The 25,936-nt window shown below is 47.0% G+C and overlaps 1 protein-coding gene across 2 annotated transcripts in view; it reads right to left on the bottom strand.

Annotated features, from left to right (window-relative positions):
• Positions 1-6,751: 6,751 nt before the first annotated feature.
• The window catches only part of LOC147905180 (Alg9-like mannosyltransferase family), a 36,239-nt gene continuing 17,054 nt past the window's right edge, over positions 6,752-25,936 (bottom strand). The window contains exons 3-9 of one of the 2 annotated variants that reach the window (XM_087390849.1): positions 12,335-12,439; positions 11,873-12,165; positions 11,509-11,790; positions 8,285-8,558; positions 8,000-8,151; positions 7,620-7,785; positions 6,752-7,240 (exon numbers count right to left, since the gene is read on the bottom strand). In XM_087390849.1, coding sequence (XP_087246975.1) covers positions 7,142-7,240; positions 7,620-7,785; positions 8,000-8,151; positions 8,285-8,558; positions 11,509-11,790; positions 11,873-12,165; positions 12,335-12,439 — 1,371 coding nt within the window. In that variant the 3' untranslated portion in view covers positions 6,752-7,141. The remainder of the gene's footprint in view (positions 7,241-7,619; positions 7,786-7,999; positions 8,152-8,284; positions 8,559-11,508; positions 11,791-11,872; positions 12,166-12,334; positions 12,440-25,936) is intronic. The other variant, XM_087390857.1, reaches the window with a different exon arrangement.

Raw genomic sequence — 25,936 nt, 5'->3', positions numbered from 1 at the left:
ATCCATGGTGTTAGCCTAAGGTGTTATATATCCATAATCAAAGAAAAAGAAGAGGTGGGGGGGAAATAAAGGAAGAGGTAGGGCATGGTGAAGAATATTTATGAGTTTTGGATGTGACCTCTAATTACATCATATATCTATTATTTAAATTTTTCTGGGGAAAGGGCTACGAATAATCAAAAGACAACATACTTAGTCGGACATGCACATGTGTGTAATACCAAAAAGAATATTGGATAGGCACAATCAAAGTAAAAGGAGGTACATTATTTGTCTGCAAAGATTTCCTAGGTCTCACCAAAGAAGACTTCCAAGGTATAGTCATAACTATGTGTGTGCATATGAATATATATGTACATGTGAGTAAGTCCAAGTTGGATAAGTGTGTGTGTATATGTGTGTAGTAGACATTTACAACACCCCTTTCCATAGTGAAGAGTAGAAAATTTTGGAGTAGGAAGGAGAAATGTTTAATAGATAAACTTTGCAATAAACATCACAAAAAACGAAGTAGCATCATTAAAGGATGAACGAGTGGAGGTGTGAGGAAAGAGTCGACATGGGTATTGCCAAAAAAAGTTGAGAAATTTAAGCTTATAAGGAAAAAATTAAAGTATTAAGAGCAAATAGACGATAGGGAGAAGGAAGAAGTTAGGAGAGACCATTTAGAGAAAATTAGGAATTATGGATAACAGAGGTTTAGAAAAGGTTATGAATTATTTAGAAGTACTAAAATTTACTACTCTTGTAAAAGTAATTAGAAGCATAATAGTAAATAAGAGACTTAATGAATGTTTAAGAAACAAAGGAATATTAAGGGGTAAATCTAAATATGAGAAGAATAAGTAAAGAAGGGGGATAACATGGGAGGAAGAAGAAAAGGAATATTTCCACATTTTTAAGAGAGGCATAAAAAAAGGGGGGGGGAAATGAGGCTTTTTAATTACTAAGGGGGGAAGGGTAAAGTAAGGGGGGGGAAAGTTAAAAAAGTGAGAGAGAGGGGAGGGGGGGGGGCATATAAGGAATATTTAAAAAGCAGTTTGAGAAAAAAAGGGGGGTATATAAGGAATATTTAGAAAGGAGTTTTAAAGAAAAAAGGGGGGGGGAGGCTAAAAATAACGTGTACTTGAAAAAAGAGGGAAGAACTTCTATTAAAACCATATAAAAAGGGAAAGAGTATGAGCAATTAAGGCATGGAGGGGACCTGTGAGTCCAATGAGTGCTTGTGAGAAATCAACACATAGGTCGTGCATGCGCAGATGGTCATCGTCAAGCCGCTAGCAAGGAGTGGAGAGGTTTTAGAGCACACGGGTAGCGCAGTGGGGAAAGCAAGGAGTGGAGAGGCTTTAGAGCACACGGGCAATGAGTGTGCGACTGCGAATAGAGAAGCAAAGAGGACAAAGCATGGGTGCAGAGATCGAGTGTCACGACGGTACATGGAAGGCTGTAGAGAAGTAAAGAACCTGGGGGAGGTGCAGACAGTGAAAAAGGCACTGCAGAGGTCGCAAGAGCACGGGTGGGGGGTGACTCGCATAGAGGCTAGCTTAGGGGAGCGGGCGAGTGTGTAGAGGGTACTAGGTGGGCACAAAAGTAAAACGAGGAAGTAGTGGGGTATGGGGAGGGTAGGGTAGTCGGGGAGTCGGAGGAGGTGAGGGGTCTAGGGGGATGTATTTTACGAGGCATTGAGTTTGCAATTCGAGGACTTAGATAGGGCCGTATTTCGAGAGATTTGATAGGGCCGCTTAGCGAGGGAGACTAAAAGGGACTGGCAAGGGCTGCATACAAGGAAAACTAGGGGTCTTTAGTATTTTAAGAGAGGAATTTAATTTAGGAAGAAAAAAAGGGGGTTTAGCGGCTAGTTTTGGTAGTAGATAGGCTTAGGGGTTTTAATTTAAAGGGGTTTTAGGTAAAGAAAAAGGGATTTAGGCGTAGTTTTAGTTAAAGGGGTTAGGAGTAGATTAAATCAAGGGGGTTTAGAAAAAAGTTTTAAAAAGAAAATAATTAGAAGAAATTAGGAAAATTTTATAAAAAAGAAGTAAATAGGAAAATGAGGAAATTTTTTAAAACAACATAAAACAAATAGAGCGAAAAATTAAAGAAACGATTATAAAAAATGAAAAAAGAATTATGAAAAAATTTTAGAAAACATTATGAAATACTTAAGAAGAAAAAAGAAAAGTTAAAGAAAATTAAGGAGAAATTAAGAAAAACTTAATAAAAAATCAGAGAGAGCGAGAGATAGAGTTAAATTAGGGAGAAATTAAGGGGAGAAAAAGGGAGTTTGAGGGACAAGAAATTAGGGAATTTAAGGGGGGTTGATGAAGGGAGCTCTAATGAGCAAGTGGCAACACCAATGAAGGAAGGGCTAGTAAATGTGTGTGTGTGTGTGGAAGATTTGACAACACCTCTTTGCATGGTGAAGAGTCAAAAGAGCGAAGCTAGACAATGGAATAGGACTAATTGCATTAACGGAAAAGTTTGTACAAGTCGGTGAATCCCTATTTATTAAGGAAACCAGCAGTGGGCCATTTTGTAGAATTGACTTTATAGAAGTTGAGCTTGGATAAGTCCTGGCAAGCATCACTTTTATTGAAGAGGAAGAGTCTACCGACCTGCCACCATCCAACAAGCAAAATAGTGAAAATCATTTTTAACTTTAGTTGGGAAGACAGGTGTCATAAACAACCCTCCCTTGTTATCGAAGTCACAATAAAAATCAATGCTTGGCCATACACTTATACAGCTTAATGTAAGTATAAGATTGTTTGGGTAACATGATTAGTCTAGAGGTTAAGGAGCGAAAATAATGAACCTTTGTAGAAAGAAAGGGGGGAATTTTAATACAAATTAATAGAAATAAAGGGGGGGGAAGGGTTTAAGAGAAAGGAATTTTAACAAGGGGGGAGGGGGGGGTGTTTAGAAGAGGTTAAAAAAGTAATAATCTAAATAAATGTAAGCTAAGAAGAAGAAAAAATTAGAGACGATTAACTGGGTTAAGGAAGTAAAAGATAATATTAGAAAATTAAATTTAAGGGGGGGGAGAGGGGGAGAGAAAATTATTTAATTGGGGGAGAGAAAAAAATTGGGATAAAGACCAAGGATGATAACAAAGGAGAGAAATGTCTAGTAGAGACTAAGGGGAAGAGGAGAGTCCATGACTAAAGGGAAGAGGAGTGAAGGAGAAATTAGAACTAAGAGAGACTACAGGGAAGAGGAGTGAAAGGAGGATTCAGAACCAAGAGAGAGGGAGGGAGAGGGGGGGAGGGGGGGTTAATAGGAAATAAATCCTAATGAAAGTATTGGACCTAAGAGTCCATGATTTTGATGATACGTCCCGGAGAGAGAAGGCGTGTGATAGTAGCAACCGTGTGGGCAACGCACAGCAAAGCTTGAGGGTGGGGCAGCACAGAAAGCGAATGTGGAGCGGAGACTGCTGCTGCGGAGTGATAGGCTTGCAGTGGAGGCTTGAGATTTGTGTGAGGGGGTATGCAAAGTAGAGGGGGGTTAAATAACTAGCTAATGAGAGTAGCCAGGCTGTTTATGGAAGCTAGAGGTCAAGTGAGTAGAGATGAAAGTGTAGAAATCGAGGTGTATGCTTGTCAGGGGAGGCGGCCAGTCAGGATTTAGGACTCAAAGCGTGAACGTTTATTTGGGGGAGTGTGTTGCCATTAATTATGTGCAGAGATTCAGGGTCTAAGGAGCCAAAGGGTCATGCGGTGCGAGTCATAGTAGATACTAAGTGAGTTGGATGGTGGAGAAGCCAACACGTGGCATGGGAGGGGGGTTTTTTTATTAGTTTAACTATGGAAAAAGGTGAGTAAAAGTAAAAAATTAACTACCGAGGTGGAATAAATTAGAAAAACATAGGTGGGGCAAATGTCAGGGGTTTTTTTTTTTAATTTCAATAGTGGTTTATTAAGAGCAATGAAAAGTAGAAAAATAAATCAAAGATTGAGTAGAGTAGTTAAAGATAAGGAAAATAGGACGTAATAAGAAAAAATATAAGATGGAAAATTTAAACAAAAAAATAGAATTTTGTAAAGGAAATTAAGAATATAGTAAGAAATAGGAAAAAAAACAAAGATTAAGGACCAAAGGAAAACATTGAGGGAAAAGACAATAGGATAGTAAAAAAGGTAATAGGACAAATAGTAAAAATCAGGGCTTTTTAGGAATAGAAAAAAAAATGGCATCAGGGAGTGAGGTTAAGAGTGTAGGAAAAATAGGAATAGTTTGGAAATAGGGAGAGAGAGAGAGAGAGAGAGAGAGAGAGAGAGAGAGAGAGAGAGAGAGAGAGAGAGGGGGGGGGGGGGGGGGGAATAAATGAGAAAAGTAAGAATAAAATAGAGAATTAAGAGAAAAATTAGAAGAAACTTAGAATCTAGGAGAAAATTTAAGAGGAAGATTAGCAGAAAATTAAAGAGGAAAATAGAAACTTAGAACAAAATAGAGAAAAAGTGGACTATTTAAGGAGAAACTAGAAAATAATTAAGGAAAAGAGGACATAATTAGGAAATTTTGAGAAATTAGGAAAATGAAGAAAACTAGGAAAAAAGGGGAGGGGGGAAGGGGGGGGGGGGAATTAGGCCAAAAAAATAGGAAAAAGTTTAGGAGGAAAATTAGAAAAAAGTAGGAACAAATAAGGAGAAAATTGGGTAGAAAATAGGAAAAAATTGGGGGAAATTAGGAAAAAATTAGGAGGGAAGATAGTTTAAATGGGTTTTCGAAGGATTATAAAGGGGGGAAGAGAAATAAATAGTATGGTCGAAAGTAAAAAGGGAAATTAAGTGTGTGTGTGTGTGTGGTGATTTAGCTAGTTAGTGGTAAGCTTAGTGGTGGTTTAGCTAGTTAGTGGTAAGCTTAGTGGTGGTTCAGGTAGTTAGATTGATATTTAGGTTTAGGTTTTCTGCCCTATATGAGGGTATTGAGTGACTTTGTCACTTTGTCTTGGCGACTCTCTCCTCCTGTTGTTCATTGCTCCATGGCAGCCTTCCCAATAGTCTTTTTCTCCTCCTATCGACAATGCTCCATGGCTTCTCTTCTCCTTCTACTCATCCATCCAAGGCATAACTTCACTTCTCGTTTTGGCCATTTTCTCATGCTCGATGTCCATGGCTTAGCCTCATCGTTGTGGATTGGCGAAATGAATGTGCATCTCTGCTACTAACATTTGTGCTTGCCATTGCAACGCTTGCCAATAGTTGAAATCTTTGCTAGTCAAACTTTGAACCCCCTGCTAGCATCGAATCGCCTCCTTACTACCATTCTTTAGATACGACGACATCACTTTACACTTCAAATCATCAAGGACCATCTATGGTTAGCGTACATTGATAAGCCATGTGTGTCCCACAATGGCCAAGTTAGTCTTAGGATGGATTTCTAGCTTCACATCCTTGATGCTGGATTTATTTAGATACCAAGGTACATGCAAATACACCTCACATGCTCTATGGGATCTTAGAAAGGTTAACACAAAGAAAATCCCATTCATGACAAGTCCATGATCCTAACATTATGCATCTTGCTTTGATGCTTTTACCTTCATTTTTGTTTCATGGCTTGTTCAGAGGCTTCCGACCCCAAAAAAAACCTCCATTCTATTCAAATAGACGAATGAGTTGGAATAAATTTGTTCAATACCTAGGACTCTTCTTTGTTCTTTTTCTTGAAGTTCTCAACTTTTTTATAATGCCTTCTAGTAATAATCTATACAAATTTATGTTGATTTATGGTTCTCCTTCAAATTTGAAGCTCCAAATCTATTCATATTCTTGAGTTATGCCAACATTTACGTGCAAACCTAATTGAGTTCCATGTCAAAAATGTATGAGAAATCACAACAATCTTAAATTCAATTCCCATTTTGTTCAACACAGTTCCAATCTGAAAGTTGGATAAATATTATACCATTCCTTGCATATATCTGTGTGTGTGTGTGTGTGTGTGTGTGTGTGTGTGTGCACGTGCACGCACGTGTGAAAAAGACAAAAGTTCATATTTGAAAAGGTCGAAATTGGCTAATTTTGTATTATTAGGAGGTGAACCTAATTTTAGATCTTCATTATCTTTCTCTATACCCATTTTTCAAATGTGAACATTCTTTATATCATATCCATTTTACTACGGTGTGAGCTTCATAAGCCTAGAACATATACAATCTTACACATTATATTATTTTTTTAAGATGAACAAAGCATGGGTGCATGAGAGAGAGAGAGAGAGAGAGAGAGAGAGATTAACGTCCTCGCAAGCCTATGGGACAAAGTACATCTAGAGAAGAAACTCATACAAGCCTCAATGTGGGCTGACTAGACTGACATTTTTGCAGTAAGTATGGCATTTTCCATATTTTGAGTGCAACAAAAATAGGTAAATAGGTAAATATTGAATTTCTTAGAGGGCCCCAAAATGAGTTCCCTTCTTTCATAATGAGGTTCTTATATACACATTACATGTACAAAGCAAATCAATGTGCTTCTTTCTTCAAATACTAAGACATAAGATACTTACCAAATACACTAAGGAGGATTGGTAGCAAAACAATCATCCACTTATAAGAATATTAGATTTTTTCTATCACATATCTTTCTCCAACAACTACTGCACTGCTCGTACATTCAAAGCCTTCTTCCAAATTAGTAGGCAAATGCTATGTGTGCTCACAGTTGCAATGCAAGAGTGTTCAGCTATGTGCTATACATGGCGGGTTCATGAAGCAAGCAATACCAATGATATTGGAAGCATAGCAAAATCAAAAGAATTTCATCACTTAGTGGATGACAAAATCCACAGTACCAGTTTTTCAGTATACATATTTTTGTTTTGCCAATGTTTCATGTCCTAAAAGCTTTTAAATGATGAATAAGATGTTAAAAACGTAATCTTGCAAGCCACAATCTACAACAAAATTGCAAGGAACTTCTTCCCCTAGCTACAAATTGCAAGATCTGTGAATTGGATAATGATTCCCACTAGTCTCTCCAAAGAAAAGGTATACCTCCATGGAAGGAGAATATATCCAATCTTACAAATAAGATCTTTTGCAAGACCAACAAAAGAACAAGGGAGGCTGGAGAGAGAGAGAAAGAAGGGAAAAGGGGGGGGAGGGGAGTTGGAGACTCTTTTTTGTGCTATCCCACTATAATTGCTCATGCACCAAGGCCTCCAAAAAATAAACAAGAATGTAAGCTTGAAGGCCACGATCTACAGCAAAATTTGCATGGAAAATTTGTTTAACCTGAGATTGCAAGAGGAAAAAGAATTTCTCAGAGCCTATTCTATGCTCCACATCGCCACACTCCCAAAATTTGTCTATAACCTTTTTCATGTACACCCCCATCCACACATACACATGCACACACTTACAGGCAACACACAAAACATACCATTCCACATACAAATGATATATGCAGATAAGATAGATTTATTTTGACGGAAAGAAGGGAAAACTGATAGTAAAATGCACTGATCCTGAAATTTTTCACTTTAATGCCAGATGGTCACACCTTGCAGCTACCCACACACGTGCACACCCCACCCGCTTACACGCACACAGTCATTATGCTGGGTGTGGAAAGCTATGAATTGCTGAGACTAGATTTAGATGACATACATACCTGCTTATATCCCTTTCTTTTGAGAAATGAAAGCACCCTGTTCTCCAAGGAATCAAATAAGACAATGTGACTGGGCAGTTGCATAGAATCTTTGAACATTTGAGAAAGAAATGCCTCTGGCTCAGCTAGGAAGCGATCAGCCTCATCCACATACCCAATCTCATCACTGTACTCAAAAAGAAAGTACAATGAACAACATGATAACATAAAGAAAGTCTGTCAAAAATATCACCTTTGTAAGTGAACCAACACAATTTTCATTAGAGCCCAGGGCATTTGCTCATTTTACATTACCCGAAAAAAACACTCTACAATTGTCCAAAATTTAACCTTCAGAACAGAAGCTTTAATTCATCAGGAATTGATACGAGTGTGCTGACCTTGGAGAGCAATCAAGGAACCGCATTGGTATGTTCGAATGAAGAGAAGAGTAGAATGGTGTGCTATGGCATGGCATTAAGAATATGACACTCCTTGCCTGCCCACCAGCTATCTCTTTGGATAAAAACTCCATCACTGCTTCACTACCTCTCTGCCAAGACGCTAAAGTTGAGCCCCATGTTCATGAGACGTGAATTTCAGATTGGAATACCAACCCAGCCCCTTTGAAAACGAAATGTCTAATATAAAGCATATAGATGAGGCCCTCAATCACTTGGACCCACCGAAAATTCTACCTGATGCACAAGTGACATGTACAGAGCTGTTGGGACATTGGTTGCCAGCAAACCTACGATCGTTGCAAGAAACCAAAACTGTTTGCGATGATGGTTTACATCAGCCTTTTTGTGTGCCACGTGCACTACAGATTTAGCAGAACCATTCCTTTGGGGTTGCCTTTGACATGGATTAGACATTTCATTACCACAAGATTGCTCCAAAGTAGCTAGACCATATCCTGCAAACATCACTGCCAAAGGCAGAACTGGCAAGACGAACCTGTGGTCCATCGCATAAATGATGTGAGGCATTTAAACTCTACTTAATTGCAAAACCCCCACACTTACACACCCCAACTCACAATACCCCTACACACGCCGCCGCCATCCCTCCCCCACAACCACCACAATCCCCAAACCCACAAACACACGTACTTCCTCCACATACACAGAGATATCAAGTGAACATGGGTTACGGGATAGCATAGGACTAGATGGCTATTTTTAGCCGAGATTGCTATATATAGAGATTGATTCATATATAGTGCTCGCTTTATATGGAGGGAGCTATTCATAGCATTGTGCTATCTATAGCGGGTTTCCTTCTATATAGAGGGAGGGCCAGTGCTATTGTGTAGATCAGTTGAGCGCTCCTCAACTGATGGATGGGGCTTGGACCCAGGCCGGGACTCTGGCCATCTACATGGCGGATCATAGGTGGTGTATCGAAGGTCCTCTGGACGGGCTCAAGTGGTATGGGACGCCTGGATTAGATACGGGCCTATGGATGAGTCAAGTTGTAGCCCACGTGCTCGGGGGTGGTCCGGAGGATCGAGGCACCTGCTCTATGATTCTGGTTGTATTGAGGACGAGATTCTAGGTCACTGATAGGGTCAGATCTTGCGGGGTCGTGTCATCTAATATCAGAGCCGTCCTATCACAATTGAATTCAACGCGAGGTATGCAAAAAAGATGTCTTCCAGGTACGCTTTTTGAGATTGCTTTTGCAAATCTGAATTTCCCCTCACGTATGGGCTGAATCGTTGGCTGATGATGAGCGCTCATGATTGGGAGAGTTGTGGAAGAAATAGAAGTCCATAGGCTATGTGCTCTCTCTCGGTTGCTACGTGTTTGGAAATCGTGATTCCCTGAGAAGGGTAGGCGATGAGAAGACTTGATGCTTTCAGCAAGAGATATGAGGATGGATCGTTTCTGACCTATAACTACCCACGCTTGGGTTGTTGATGTGATTGGCTGTGTGGGGACGTGTGACAGTAGGCTGGTTAGGGAAAGAATTCGCTCTAGGTTCTCAAGGAAGAGACCCTAGAGACCTAGATTTGCTGCAGTTGAGAAGTAGGAGGAAAGAGAGAGCGTTCATAAGCCTAGAAAGCGGCTTGTCTAGGAGATTCGGGCATCATAGACAGGGGCGATATGATTGGGGGCAGGTGCTTGGCTTTGGGAAGGAGCGTATGGCCTGATTTTAGCACGTTTTAGCTATTTTTGGCTGGCTGGAGAAAAGTGGGACAGGATCTATTAAAAGCGAGACTGTTTTTTGGTTAAAAAGCAGGTTGCTTTTTTGTTTTTCTCTAGCAAGGAAAGCACTTGCTCTAAATCTAGCGCGTTTTGGCTATTTTTGGCTGGCTGGAGAAAAGTGGGACCAGATCTATTAAAAGCGAGACTGTTTTTTGGTTAAAAAAAGCAGGTTGCTTTTTTGTTTTTCTCTAGCAAGGAAAGCACTTGCTCTAAATCAAGCACCCACCCTAAATTCGCCTAGCTTTTGATGGCCCTTCCTGGCTATTTATATACCCGGGATTTCTCTCTCTTTCTCACTTCAGCACTACAACGCATAAAGGCGAATTTCCCACCCTCTTTCCGTCTGAGATCAGCCTATTAGATTCCGCCATCTTTCTTGCTGTCCTCTACTCGCCTTCTTCCTTGATTCCACGCAGCACCAGATTCTCTTTTGTTAGTGTGAAGAGCACACGTTTGGACACAGCTGCTTTTCTTCTAGTCTCTCTCCTGTGCGAGATATTTTCCAGCCATGGAAGGACATCAAAGTAATGAGAAACCTACGTTGGATTACTGTTTTATTGAGATGGAGGATGAGGCTACATCAGAGATTAATCCTCGTAGACCTCATGACCTGCTACGAGAGATGGATTCCTTGATGGATGAACTCTAGGCAGCTCTTCACTACTATAAAACCCCTCAGTACCTGAAATATATTGAAGAAGGCTCGTGCTGTTCTAAATGTAGACAGCTTGTTTTAGAGTCTTTATACTGCTTCCGTGCTATTGAGAAGCGATGAAGAGGTTGAAATCCATCCTCAGTTTTGACCGACACCCAATTATTTTTTGGCTCGATGGGATCTTTTGAACCACGTTTGGTTCAAGAAGCTCCCCAATTTTGTATGAATTATGTTCTAAATTGTCTTGTTATTAAATTGACCACGTTTTGGTTAATTTGGATTTGATTTGTAACTAAGTGGCATTTATAATTTGATTGGTTTTTTCAAATTATATAACGTGTACTTTTGTTCCATATATCTTGCAGTTTTTTAGATATATGGTACATTGAGGATGCCTGAGACTTTGTTACGTCTTAAACTAGACTTAACTAAGACAATTGGATTTCCCTTTCTCGAATCTTGGTGTGTAGATTCCTATCTGGTTTCTCTTTGAAGTTTTGATCTCGATGTGATTGTGAGTTATGACGTTTCTTCGAGTTACCGTTTGGACATATGAAGGTTCTTATTGATTAGACCAGGATGAGTCTTGTTGGATACCTTCTTTGAATCATGTCCAAAGGCAGGGTCATTCTGATTCTCACTCTTTTAGCCCGAGGTCGTGGATAGTCAGGATTCAAGAGTTGTTAGGGATGCTACCTGCTGTTTCCTTCTTTGACCTATTGGTTGGGGTATTGTAACACAAGGGGGTGATATAATCACATTAAGAAAAGGATTGAGAATGGATTTGCCACCCTGACTCAATCTGGGATGGTCTGAGTAAAGAGGGATTGGCTACCCTGATTCACTCATATTGTCCACCGAGTTTTTTATTGGTAGTATACTTTGGTGGTATGGACACTAAGGTATGTTACATTTAAGATTCTTTGATGTGGTGGTATAATCCAGCTTGAAATAATATTGACTTTAGAAGCCATCCCTAAATCACCAATCCTGTGACAGCTATGCTACTTAAGTCTTAGTACAAGGAAGGAGGTTTTCATACCTGAACTCCTTATGGCCCAGAAAGCTATATAGGCTTAAGACCCAGCCTAGCAGACCTGCAATTTGCCACTGCTTGGACCACCATATCCCAGCTAATGACAAAGGAAGAAATGAAAAGATCATTGCCGGAAAACCTTGAGAGAAATACCAATGCCATGGGTGTGTACCATAGTAATCACCACCTGCAGTAAAGAAATTGAATTTTACAAAATTAAGTGGTACAAATGTCCATTTGCCATACATCCATCGATCCAGCATAGTAGTTGCTCCAAGTATAAAGGCTCTGACAAGACAGCAATGAACGATATCAAGAAACATACAGCTGCACATTGTGGCCTACTACAGAGAATAGTAGAAATACATACCCTGTCATAAAGACTTCAGCCAACAGTCGCAACTTGCTGTCAGTTCGAAACAATTGGGTTACTCCAACATATAGCCAGATTATTGCACTAGTTGGTCTTATTGCACAGGCCAAAGCAGCTAGAATAAGAGCCATTTGACGTTCCGTAAGAGTTAAAAAGTGAGTTTCAACTGGAGATCTTTTTCCAGGACGCCAATAATACAATGCTGCTAAAGTCAGAACTGTCTCCAAACAATTTGAGAATGTTCGTACCATACAGAAGAAGGTGAACCAGTTGGTCACTTGGCAAAAGAGCTGACGGCAACCCCTTGTTAAGGAATGTGGAAGCTAGCATTTTTATTTTTTTTTATGTATCTGCGCAAGGCATTAAGGACATAAGTGCAGAGAGAAACAGTCAGTAAAGTGAGAATGAGGGACCTTACTATCCAATATGATCCTAGTTATGAGCAATAATGCAGGATACAGCCCACTGTGCAGCACGCTCTCCCCAATAGTGTTTAGAAAGCTTGAATAAATATACATCTCCAACTCCAGCAAATACAGCTTGCAGCAGTCGTGGTGCTTTCATCTATAACAAAAATATTCAGACTTAACTTCAGAGGCTCGTTACTGGATTTACAAATCAGTAAGTAGAGAAGGCCCATGCAGCTACTACTCCGACAGTTACCAGACCCTAACATCACAAAGCACTAGCAAACTTTATATATGCCAAGATGTAAGTAATCTTTATTCTTTTATCACATGAACGTCCAACTTAGTTTTATACAAAATGGCACTAAAATCCAAATGCAGGGTTTTCAAGCAACAAAGAAACGCATTCAAGCAGCCCCAAGGGCCAATACCCTCCTTAATTTACTTTGCTGTCTGGCATGAGGCGAATAACCTCACAGCAATTTTTCCCCCAAAAAACAGTACCTTCTATTAAGAGCTTTGAGAACAATTTTTCCCCATGAGATCCAGTCCTCACAGCATCCTGTAGTGGTAGTCCATAAAAAGGACATGGAGAAAGACTCAACTTCAAAAGATTTGTCCTGTCCAGCAGAGCTCTGAAGTGTCCTCTTCTCACCTTGCTGTATCTCCCTCGAGGGACCGCCCTCCCAAGGCTGAAGTCTCCATTGTGCATGCCTCTTTCTAAATGGTCTGAGGTCAATGGCCTGGCCTTTCCCCAAACCTTCCCACAACTCTAATCCTTTGCCACAGTTGGGAAGCTGAACAATGGAGGGGTCCTTGGGCGGGGACTGCCCTCCCAAGACCAAACACTCCATTGTGCATGCTTCTCTCTAAATGGTCTAGAGTCAATGACCTGGCATTTTCCCAACCTTCCAACAACTCTAATCCTCTGCCACTGTTGGGAAGCTGATCATCAGAAGAGTACCTGAGAACTACGAGAGGCTTAAGATGAAGGACCCTGCTGGATCGTATGCTATAGAAGATGGGCTGTAGAAAAGGGGATAGGGGCAGATTAGAGAAAGGGGATAGAAGAGCCAAGGGGAAGGAGGAGGGAGATGGGTTGAGAGAGAGAGAGAGAGAGGTAGGAAGGAAGAGAGAGAAGAAGAAAGAAAAGAAATTATATTAACGTCTTCAGAAGCCCTCACGGGACGATGAGACAAAGTACACCCAAAAAAAAAAAAAAGGAGTAGCTGCTACATCTCTGAAACTCATAGAGTCGAGGAGTGCTCATGGCATCTCAGCTCGAGATTATTTAGCACACATCTAAGTTCTAGTCTTACATCAAAAGTGGCCTGCATTACATCAGTTTAAGACTGAGGGTCTTTAGGTTTAGGTTTAAAGTCTCTAATTGGAACCATTCCATCACGATAAACTGCCCATTTTCCTGCGTTCCGTGCATCCTCCATTTTAGTAAGTTCAGCATTCCTTTGTTTGAGCTGAGTTGGGGTGAGCTCTTCAGATATCCATACCCATGTACCTTTCAGCTTGTTTGCCTGTCGGAGAATCTCAACTCGTCTTGCCCTCTCATTGAAATAAACTTGCACTTGTGTCCCCTTTTGGGAGATACAACTAAAGTCATTTACATCCCACTCTATTTGTGGTAACCTGGGAGGGGGGGGGCTTCTTTTAGGTTCAGTTGGCCAAAATCAGTTCCAGAGGAGCCAGATCATCAGTTTGGAGCTGCCAGAGCTTGCCAAGTGCTGCTAGAGTCAAATCGCTTTTTACCAAGAGGTTCCAAGGCTTTCCAGGGAAATTCGCTTTTACCCAGGAGCCAGTTTCAAGTGATCCAGGGCCTGTCAAGGAAATTCGTTTTTAAACAGGGGCCAATTCCAGGTGATCCAGGGCCTGCCAGAGCAAATCACAATTGATCCAGGAGCCTGTAGCAGGTGGCGATTTCTGCCAGGGTATCGGTTCCACTTTGCAATTTGCTCTTGGGATCTTCCAGGGTGTTCCAGGTGCCTGCGATGGGTTCTAGGGCTGTTCCAGGAGTTCTTGACTTGACCAGGCTGCCCCGGGTGAAATGCGACTTGCTTTTTCAGGCTTTCAGGCTCTGCAGGAGATTTCGACCTGATTTTTTGGAGCTTTTTAGGTGTTGTGATTGGTTTTGGTAACTTTCCAGGCGTGGGTGTTCGCTTCTAAGCTGCTCTTGGGGCTGTGCCATGGCAGAATCAGCTGATCTCCGCAGGATCTAGGGTTTTCCAGCCCAAGTGACCTTTCTTCTATGTATTCCGGGTAGAAGAAGGCTTGTCTTTGCCTGGTTTTGTCGTTCCCTGATTGGTTGCTGGCTAGTTATTGTGTTTGGGTTTTTTTCCTCGCGAAGAATGGTCGATTTATGCTGTTGGGCAGTGGCCAAGGAGGCTATAGATTGAGGCAACCCGCTGGGAAGTGTTTGGTTGTTTGATTGCACCAGAGTTCAGCTGTTGAGGGCTTTGTCTTGTGGTTGTTCAGTCGTGTTTGGCTGGTTGGGCACTTGGTTGTGCGATTGCAGGTGTGGGTCAAATAGTGGATGCTATTGGGGTCTCTGTTGCATGCTTTGGTTGGCTGAGGATACAGGATTGACTAGTGATTGGATGCCGTTCACGGTTTGAAGTTGAGCAGGGAATTACAGGGAGTCTGCGGACGTTGGTTTGCTTGTGGTGCTGCTTCCTAGAGACCTTTGTAATCAGCCACTTGGCTTCAAATGAATGTTAAATAAATACCGCAAGGGGCTTCAACGTTTGGGGCCAATCGATGTCTTGTTTCTAAATAGGAGCGCTCTAGCTCCCCTGTGATTTGTTCTGTGGTGCATATTTACTTGTCTATTTACTGTGTATGCTATATTTAAGTGGACCCTATCACCCTTTACGTTGTTGAGTCTGATTACAGTGGTTCCATTGCCGAGATCCACCTAACTTCATCAAGAGGGGAGCCTGTGGTTGGCTTGGTGCAAGTCCAGCAAACTAGGTGAAGAAGAGAGCATACTATTCAATAAATATGTCACACAGGGAGAGATCCGTGAGCCTTACTGAGGAGGAAGAGCAAAATCTCAATCCCTTGGTGGTGACCAGGGTGCAGGAGAGGAGACCCGGCATGTTGCAGAGCATCAGGATGATCAGACGGATGAGGAGGATGAGGAACTATTTAAGGCACACATGCAGAGTTTCATGAGTGCTTTCACGCAATTCACAAAGGATCCTCGCTTCTAGAAGATGATGAACTCAAATGTGCAACCGAAGAAAAGGAAGCCTGATGATGGGGATAGGGATGTTGAAGCTAACAAGCGACCACATGTCACTTTTTAGGATCAGCCCTCTCAAATCCCCTATGGTCAGCAGCAGCAGTCTAATACGATTTCGGGACCGACTCAAGGTAATAATTTTCAATCTGTGGTTTCCCGACAGCAAGGAGTTCTGGCAAACCCGGTGCAGCCAGGTTATTTTGGTGGTGGTTCAGTGTTTCAGGCTATGGTCAGCCCACAAGCCCAATTTTCAGGAGTGCCTGCTAGTCAAACAGTTGGGTTTCAGCCTAGTTTACAGCCCATGGGACAGAACATGCCCCAGGGATGCAAACACGTATGCCTAATACAGCAACAGGTAACCTTGCTTTGGAAAATATGCAAAATTCGGCTGCTGGTCTAAATAACACTTCTGGATGATGTATACAGTTTGCAGGATGGTGTTTTCCCTGCTACTTTTGGATGCTCTTTTGTCATGAGGTTTTGACAAAATGAGATTGCTATTTTTGTCATGAGGTTTCAACAAAAATAGGAATGCTATTTTAGCCATGAGGTTTCGGTAAAATATGCATGTTATTCTTGTCATGAGGATTCGACAAGATGGAAATGCTCTTTTTTGTCATGTGGTTTCGACAAAAAGAGAATGGATTCCCCTAGACCTTGGTTCCGGATGCGCAATTCATGGAAGTGGTCTATGTTGTGCATCGTTGGCCGCGATGTACGTGGTGTACTAGTCACATTGGGTGTACTAGTCGCTTGGTTTGCAGTGCTATACATATTTGTTATCTGCAGCTCTACAAATCGTATATGCATTGTTGGTGACCTGTTGGCGGCATGGTTGGCTGTCCACTCAGATTTGGATTTGATATCTCAGGTACTTCGGATGTTCATGATGTACCACTAGTGTGGGTCTAAAGAGATGGCCATAGGTGGGTAAAGCATGCATGAACTATCCCTGGGAAGTACAGTCTAAGTATCTATGTGCATGCATTAAGTGTTTACATATGCTCATGATGTACCACTGGCAGTGGGTCCTTAGGGATGGCCATACGTGAGGCGGATCAAATATCGTGGGAAGCATATTGTTTGTGAGTGCATGTATGTGGAATGTTTGCTTGTCTTTTGCCTAACAAACATTGTAGTGTTTCCACGAAAGGTTTGGCGGGTCGATCCTGGAGTAGAGCACGATCAGCTGCAGTTGTGGCGTCTCTGGCTTTGGGAGGGGCGGGCCCTTTCAGAGCTTGACTGGGACCCAGGAGAGTGGAGATGGCCAGAGGTTGTGGCAGATCAGGGGCCGACCCCTTTCTTCGCTTACAGTACAAAACCGGGCAGGAGCGTTCTCGGGAGGATGCAGAGCAGACCGCCCACCCAACGGCCCAGTTGGTATGCTCAGGGTATTTCTCAGCTATTTCTGCAGGCCTTCTGGAAGACCTTGTGGGAGAGTTGGCGGCCGCGGAAGATTTCCTACTTCCTTTGGCTACTCGCCCACAAGGGACTTCTAGTTGGGAGCTGGTTGCGGCAGCTTGGTCAGGAAGGACTCTGTCAGATTTGTCATGAGGACGAGGAGTCACCAAAGCACTGCCTATGGAGCTGCACTCGTGCCCAGGAAGTGTGGAGGTGGGCCTTTGGGATCCTTACTCGTGCAGCACTGGAGTTAGAGGTTTGATCACTTGGGGCGCGTTCTGCTGGTGCAGCACCACACCTGGCTATCACCAGTTGTTCGAGGCAGGCCCGCAGGACCCTATGTTCCTCATCACACAGGGGACTTGGGGGCCGCTTGAGGGCATCCCGCAGCACTTGGCAGAGGTGGACACAGGATCTCAGGTGAGGCAGCCGGTCTAGGAGATTATTAGCAGCATCGTTGGATGGCACATTTGGACCTCGCGCTGCGCGCAGATCCTCAGAGGTACCTCCCCCTCGACTGCCCAGGTCATGGCCGACATTTGGAGCGAGATTATCCACACGCTCAGAGGTCAGTGGGACCAGATCCAGGGGGACTCCCGGGCTGGCAGGGAGAAGCAGAGACGTTTCCTCCGAGATTGGGATACGCAGGGCCTCTTCTTCGAGCATACATCTCAGGGCCTTCAGTGGCGCTACTCACCGCCTCTCTAGCTGTTTATTCACACCCGCCTAATCCCTCCGTGAGAGAGAGCTTTTTGATTCCTCTTAGGGCTGCGTCCGATTTGTGAACGCAGCCCCGTCAGCTGCAAAACTGACCCCATGTATTATTGTTTTTCGAAGTAATATAATCAGCACTGTTTTTTCGGAAAAAAAAAAGCCGGAGGACCTTGTGGACAAAAGAGGTGAAGTTTTTTTTTTTTGCCGAAAAAACAGTGCTGATTATATTACTTCGAAAAAACAAGATACATGGGGTCAGTTTTGCAGCTGACGGGGCTGCGTTCACAAATCGGACGCAGCCCTAAGTGGAAACAAAAAGCTCTCTCTCACGGAGGGATCAGGCGGGTGTGAATAAACAGCCAGAGAGGCGGTGAATAGCGCCACTAAAGGCCCTAGAGAAGTATGCTCCAAGAAGAGGCCCTGCATATCCCAATCTCGGAGGAAACGTCTCCGCTTCTCCCGTCCAGCCCGGGAATCCCCTTGTATCTGGTCCCACTGGCCTCTGAGTGTGTATAATCTCGCTCCAGATGTCGGCATGACCTGGGCAGTCGAAAGAGAGGTACCACCGAGGATCTTCGCGCAGCGCGAGGTCCAAATGTGCCATCCGACGATGCTGCTAATAATCTCCCAAACTGGCTGCCTCTCCTGAGATCCTGTGTCCGCCTCTGCCAAGTGCTGCGGGATGCCCTCAAGCGGCCCCCAAGTCCCCTATGTGATAAGGAACATGGGGTCCTGCGGGCCTGCCTCGAACAACTGATGATAGCCAGGTGTGGTGCTGCACCAGCAGAACGCGCCCCAGGTGATCAAACCTAACTCCGGTGCTGCGCGAGTAAGGATCCCGAAGGTCCACCTCCACACTTCCTAGGCGCGAGTGCAGCTCCACAGGCAGTGTTTTAGTGACTCCTCGTCCTCATGACAAATCTGACAAAGTCCATCCTGACCAATCTACCGCAACCAGCTCCCCACTGGAAGACCCTTGTGGGCGAGTAGCCAAAGGAAGTAGGAAATCTTCCGCGGCCGCCAGCTCTCCCACAAGGCCTTCCAGAAGGCCTACAAAAATAGCCTGGAGATACCCTGAGCATACCAACTGGGCCGCTGGGTGGGCGGGCGGCTCTGCATCCTCCCGAGAACTCTCCTGCCCAATGTCGTGCTGTAAGCGAAGAAAGGGGACGGCCCCTGGCCTGCCACAACCTCTGGCCATCTCCACTCACCTGGGTCCCAATCAAGCTCTGACAGGGCCCGTCCCTCCCAAAGCCAGAGTCGCCATAACTGCAGCTGATCCTGCTCTATACTAGGATCGATCCGCCAAACCTTCCCCACGAGGCCTACGACACGAACCCTCTGCCACGAGAGAAGGGGGTCGATGAGCACACCCTCTCTCCTGAGTCGGCCATCCCCCAAAACCGCGAAGAAGGATACAGAGGTGTCGTCCATCCGGCCTACAACCACCAGTGGGCTGCCACGGGGGGTGAACTGTCGAAGCCAACGGGCATCACCAGGCATGAGGATCTGAATCTCGGGTGGAACCAACCAACTGGCAGGAATCGCTCCGTCTATCTCTGTGCGTCTCGCCTGAGCTCCACGGACACCTCTGACTGCGGCTGCTAGAGCAACGGTCTCCAAGTGTCTATAAGTGTCCCTCCAAACTTGAAGGGACCGGGCTGGCCCCCGCATCCAGCCGTCCCACGGGATATGTGACCTCTCCCCCAACTGAAGGCCCAAGGTATCTCTGACCTGATCGTTCCAGATGAGCGGCTGGCGGTCGATCTCCTCCTGACTGCTAGGAGGGGACTGGAGGAGACTGAGACGGAGTCGCCTCCAAACCGTGAGAAGGCTACGCATGAGCGGGGAGCGGGGGTGAGTAAGCGGTGCAGAGGTGAAGATCCACCGGAGGGACGGTAGCCACTCTCCACCTCGGCGCGAGACGCAAGAACTGATCCCCTGCTGAAGTAACATCTTCCACGTTTGCCCCCCCGGGGTCAAACCGCGGATAACTAACTTGCCCAGCAGGGCCTGACTCTGAAGCTCAGCATCAATGACCCCCAAGCCACCCTCAGCCTGCGGAAGAATGACTGTCTGCCAGGCTACCCTGGCTCTGGTATCTCTGAGACCATCCCCCCCAGACCACAGGAAATTCCGGACCATCCTCCTGAGCTGTGCCACGCAGGATCTCGAGAAGCAGCACCAAGAGGCCACATACCAGGCCGTGGCCAGGAGAACCTGGTTGACTACAAGAGCACGACGTGCAAGAGAGAGCTTAGCAGTGCTCCAGAAAGCCAGCTTCCGTCGAATGGAATCTAGCACCGGGAGAAACTGCTGAGCTGGCGTGATGTCCACGCCGACCTGAAAGCCGAGATATCTAGCAGTCTGCCCCCGCGGGATCCATCTGAAACCCAAAAACCTCCCCCACTGTGAGCATGCCCCAGGGTTTGTGAGAAAACCAACTGATTTGTTCCAGTTGATTTTCGCACCGGCTGTCGAGCAGAAGACCTCTAAGGCCAGCCTCACCCTCTCCAGCATCATCTCATCATCCTGAACATACAGCGCTGTGTCATCTGCATACTCCGAGTCCAGAGCTCCGTGTCCTCCCTGATGGGAAGGCGAACACCCCAGATCCCAGTCGACCTCGCCCGAAGATAGTATGTCATCGCCTCGGCGAAGAAGAGAAACAGGTAAGGAGCGAGGGGGCAACCCTGACGCACTGATCTCTCCAATCGAAATCGCTCTCCCATCTTGCCGCCGATGATAACCCTGCTGGAAGCTGTCCTGTATAACGTTGAGATACCCTGAATCCATCCTACTGGGAATCCAAGTCTCTCCAAAGTACCCTCCAGGAAGGACCAGTCCACTCGATCGTAGGCCTTCTCAAAGTCGAGAAGTAGGATGGCTAAGTGCGACCCGCTGTGCTGAGCCCACTCCGTCGCCTCTGAGAAGGTGAAGACATTATCCAGGATACTACGATCCTGGACAAAGCCAGTCTGAGTGTCATGAATGAGGTCAGGAAGTAGTGGCCGAACTCTGGTGCTGATCATCTTGGCAAGGATTTTGTAGGCAGCGGGCGCCACTGACGGATCTCCTGTCGGTCTCCTCCCTTCGGGATGAGGCAAATCAATCCCGAAGAGAGGCTCTCTGGCATATGTCCGCTGCTGAAAATCCTCTGGAGGGCTGCTAGGAGGGGCTGATGGATCTGATCCCAGAAAGAGGTGAAGAAAGCGCGAGAGAGCCCATCCTCGCCAGGGCATTTCTGCCATCGATGGCCATCTGGCCATGCGTCCTGAATAACTCTCTGCTCATCCGGTCGCCCTTCCGAGCCCAGTAGGAGAGGGAGGCGTGATATGACAATTCTGAGCGACGCTGGAGAGTCTCCTCAAGAAGGGCTCTGGCTCGAAGGGCATGGATCCGAAGCTCCTCTGAACCCGGAGCTGCCTGCTGGAGTCGCTGAATGGAGGCGAGCTCCCTACGAAGAGCTCTCTCTCTCTGCCCCACCACTCCTGGCGAACCTGAAGGGCTGCGAGCTGACAAATCTGGCTGGACTCCTGCAGAGCCTGCGCCACCGACTCTACCAGATCCATGCACTCGCCCCAATCTCTGTCCCAAAGGCTACCGATACTACTGCGCACCTCCTCCCTAGAGAAGAAGGAATCAGGAATCCTACACGAACGGGGAGGAATAGACTGAGCTGCCGAGTCTAGTGATAAGAGCACTGGCGGGTGGTCGAAGAGTGTCGTCCCTGGCACTACACCCACCTGACCACCTCTGCTGATGGCCCAATCACTGACATAAAATCTGTCCAGTCTCTCCAGGAGTCTGCCTCCTTCCCTGCGGAAGCCCCACGAGAAGTCCAAGCTCCCGTGCCATCGGCGGAAGGACGGGTCTCTCCAACTGTCCCTACCTCCTGTCGCGAAGATAAAGGAGTCCCAAGCGGACTGCTCTGCCTGAGCTATACCTGTAAACTCTGGTCCTCTGCCCTGCTGGTCCTCCAAAGTCTCCAGATTGTTGAAGTCACCTCCAACAATCCACGAATCCATGTCTGGGAGAATCTCTGTGAGTGTCCTCCAGAAGGTGGCTCTGCATCAAAGGTCTGTGGGTGCATAGATGTTGAGGATTCCTATTTTGGAGCCCTCCAACTCTAGGCCAACCCAAAGTGCACGGCCTGGGATCAACGTACCATGGCCAAAAACTCCCTGGGCAAACGACTCGCAAACGGAAGTGCAGACACCGCCACTCCTCCCCTGTGCACCGATCGAGGGCTCCCAATAAGTGTGAGAGCGTCCAGGGAGGATCTTCCCGCAGCTACGGGAATGAACCACTGAAAGCTTATGCTCCTAGAGCAGGAGTATATCCAAGCGACCAATCACTGCTGGCTGAAGTTCCTGTCTCAAGATGAGCTTCCTAGGACCACGGTTGCCAGAAGAATGAAACCCGTTCACGTTCCAGGAGACAAGGTGTAAGCTCATGATGAGGACTGGTAGGCTGCGAACAACTGTCTGCTCGCGGCTGAGGTCGATGAAGAGGCTGGTATTTCGGAATGAAGGCGCTGACGCTTTTGTGAGGGTTTGGAGGGGGAGGCGGGTCATCCTGCCCGTTCTTCAAAACTTTTGGCAAAGGCGTGAGGCCTTTGGTGCCATGGACAAACGCTTTCTCGAGCCAACTCGAGATCTCTGAGGTTGTCATCCCGTAGAAGGCGCGAAGTTTCTGAGGAGTCCAGGCTCTGACATCCTGGGGGAGGGGCCACGACAGAGGGGGCCTGAGAATCACAATCAATCTGAAACGCTTGGCGGCGCAACGCCACCGCAGGCGCACGTCACCCTCGGACCACTGAGTCTCGAGAAGCTGTCCACCCGACGGGCCTATCCAGGAGCAAATCGGAGCGTGCGTCTGCTCTCTGAGAGCCTCCCAGACCGAGTCGTCTGTCCAAATCTCGGTGCCGTTGCTGAGAAAAGTGAAAGCAAAGCTGGGGCCATCCCTCGGGGCCAAGGCTGCGATCTTCCCATCCGTCCCTTTACGGAGCAGGAAGATACTGATGTCGAGGCAAGTTGGGAAGGTCCCGAGGTCGGCCACATCCAAGTAATCCCAGGGACCGGACCTGTAGAAGTCGCGAGGAAGCTCTCTCTCCTGGAGCTGAGGCCCGCCAGAGTCTGCAACTGAGGGGGCCGGGCTAGCAGACAAGGAAGACTGCTCCAGGGGTGGTGCAATCTCGGGGTGCCCTGCCTGGGGTGGGGAAGGGGAAGGAGGCTGAGGGGTAGGCAACTCAGACTCCACGGAAGCGACTAGCGGGGGGGGCGGAGGAGGGGGAGTGGGGGCTGCACGCGGCTGAGGAACCACCGGTGCAGCTGACACTGCGGAAGAGCTGAGAGGGGCGGGGGAGGAGGGATGGGGCTGGGGCTGGGACTGGGACTGGGGCTGAAGAGGAAGAGGAGAAGGCTGAAGAGGAAGAGGCGGGGGTTGATGCTGCGGGTCGGGAAAAGGGGGCTGCGGCTGGGGTAGGGGCTGGGGTTGAGTAGAAGGGAGCTGGGGATCGGAAGAGAGGGGACCTGAGGCTGCGGAGGGCGGGCTACAGACGAAGAAGAAGCTCTCCCAGGACCCTGGGGCGGCTACCTGTCAGGTCTCTGAGGCGCTGCTGCAGGTTGGGTAACCTCTGTCTCCTTGCCTCTGTCATAAGTCTTCTTATTCTTTCCTCTTTTCCTTCTGACCTAAGTCCAGCCGCCAGCCACCTCTGGACCGGACTCCGGCTGCCTCTGCTCTTCCTGACGTGGCTGCCCGGAGGGAGGGGGAGGGGGTTGTGAGGGGGGGGGCAGGGGGGGCCGAGAGGAGCTGGAGAAGCGTGGACAAGCAGCAGCCAGGTGCCCAAAGCCATGACACCTCAGGCACTGGCCTGGCTGTCTTGTGACTACCATGCTCTGAGTAATGCTGCCAGCATCTGTCACGATCTCAATCACTGCAGGGAGGGACGCAGGGTCTGCCACAGCCACACGGACTCTGGGAGCTCCTGCCGCAGCAACCGCGTCGACGAAAGTGTCATGCATCACCCAGCCAAAGTGGGAACCCAGGTCCCTGACTATTAGCCGCAACTCAGCAGCAAGGCCTGGAAAAACTAGCGTCACTGGGTGGCGAGGTATGCGGAAACGAGCATCAAAGTCCGCTGCGTTGAATCCTCGGTACCAAGGGACTATCATGATGATCTTTCCATCCACAGATGTGGGGGAACCAGCAATCAGGTTGCTCGCAGCTTTCGCAGTGGAGAGTTTAAGCCAGAAGATGCCCCTTCCCATAATGGCCATCTCCTCGATGTGGCTGTCCTCTAGCATAAGAGTGGATTGAAGCCAATCCCTGATGGCTGGTCTGGAGGGAGAGTGTCCAATGACTCTGCCATAGACTGAAGTGAGGGCAAAGTCATTGGCAACCTGTTGTACCCGAGACGACTGTTGCTCTGTCAAGATCACGCGGTAGGCATCTGGAGAGGGAGGGTCCGGCTGGGCCTCCGGTTCCGGAAAGGCCGCCATACCGCCAAGACAAACTGCGAGACCTCCGATGAGGAAGAGGCTGCCACCAAAAAAGGGAGGGGGAGATAGACGAAAAATGGAGCCTGGGTGTGACGGAGGAGGATAAGGCGAGGCGAAGCGAGGCGGGGCAGAGGAAGAGGAGGCGATGGCGGGGTGAGGCACGGCGGCGGATATAGGGCGGGGGGGCGAGGCGAGGGCGTGGCGTGGCGTGGCGAGGCGAGGGCGGAGGGCGGAGGTCGAAGGCGAGGGCGGAGGTCGGGGCGAGGGTGGAGGGCGGAAGGCGGAGGGCGGAGGGCGGAGGTTGAAGGCGAGGGCGGAGGACGGAGGTCGAAGGCGAGGGAGAAGGGCGGCGGCGGAGGCGAGGGCACAGGCGGAGGCGAGGTGTGGTGGCGAGGGGCGAGGGGCGAGGCGAGGGCGTGGTGGCGGAGGCAAGGCGAGGGGCGAGGGGCGCGAGGCGAGGGCGAGGGGCGAGGGCGAGGGGCGAGGGGCGCGAGGCGGGGGCGTAGGTGAGACGGAGGAAGGTAGGGAGGTAGAGGCTACGGAAAGGGGAGGAGGGCTCACAGGAGCTGGCTACTACCACTAAGAGTGGATAGATGGCAACAAATTTAAGAGGTGAAGTTTTAGCTAAAGCAGATGCGGATGAACTCTGTGCATGGGAGGAGAGGGATGCTCAAGCCTTAGCAATGCTTATAGGCACGACAGCAGATGCTGTGATTCCTCATATCCAGTTGGCAGAGACGTCTTCAGAGGCGTGGGCCATACTGAAGGAGCTGTATGAAACCGATAATACAGCTCGTATCATTACACTTCAGCATCAGCTTTATAATCTTGATATGAATGAGGGTGATAGTGTGCATGATCATTTGACAAAGGTGAAAGTTGTGCGGGACCAGCTCGCAGCGGTTGGTCAAAAGGTGGACACGAGTCAATTGGCGTTGCTCACACTCCACAAGTTGCCACGGAGTTTCAAAAGTTTTGTGACTACGGTCACTGCGGGTCAACGGACTAAGCCAATCACCTTTGAGGAGCTTGGTCCACTCCTGCTTCAGGAAGAGGCTCGAGAGAAACTCTTTACGCAAACCGACGAGAAGGCATTGGTTGCCAAAGACAAGCCTGGAAAAGGCAAGCCAAAGGATTCCAAGAAATCAGAGGACGCTGAACGCAAGAAGAAAATGAAGTGCTTCTACTGTGAAAAGCTTGGCCACTCCGCCAAAGAATGCCGAAAGAAGAAGGCGGATCAAAAGCGGAAGAGAGAAGCCAAGAACAAAGAAGAGCCTAAGAGTGATTCTGCCAATGTGACGACTGGACAGTTATTTTTACTCAGTGAACATTGTTCAGCATATGCAGTCAGTGAAGGTAAAGAGGGTTGGTATGTTGACAGCGGTGCTTCCAAGCACATGTCCAACAGAAGGACTTGGTTCAAAACCATGGAAAGTACACACCCGGATTCCAAAGTTTCTGTCGGGGATAGCCGGACATGTCCTGTGAAGGGCATCGGTAGCATTCCTTTCATTACAACGGCGGGTGAGGAGAAGGACATCTCTGGAGTACTTTATGTACCCGACCTTTGCAAGAATTTACTGTCTGTAAGTCAGATGGACAAAAACAACATGGCAGTTCTCTTTCAAGATGGCAAGGTCATCGTGACATCCAAAGGAAATGGGCAGATGGTGGCTCAAGGCATTGAAGAGAATGGATTGTACCGTCTCAGTGCAATGTTGGTTCATGAAGACAACGGAAAGTCCAAACTTTGGCATGAGCGCTTCGATCATGTCAGCTA

Source organism: Dipteris shenzhenensis, chromosome 2, assembly GCF_047967505.1.
Source record: "Dipteris shenzhenensis isolate YYH24624 ecotype China chromosome 2, Dip_SZ_1.0, whole genome shotgun sequence".
Classification (NCBI taxonomy): Eukaryota; Viridiplantae; Streptophyta; class Polypodiopsida; order Gleicheniales; family Dipteridaceae; genus Dipteris; species Dipteris shenzhenensis.
This window is presented reverse-complemented; position numbering and strand designations above follow the sequence as displayed.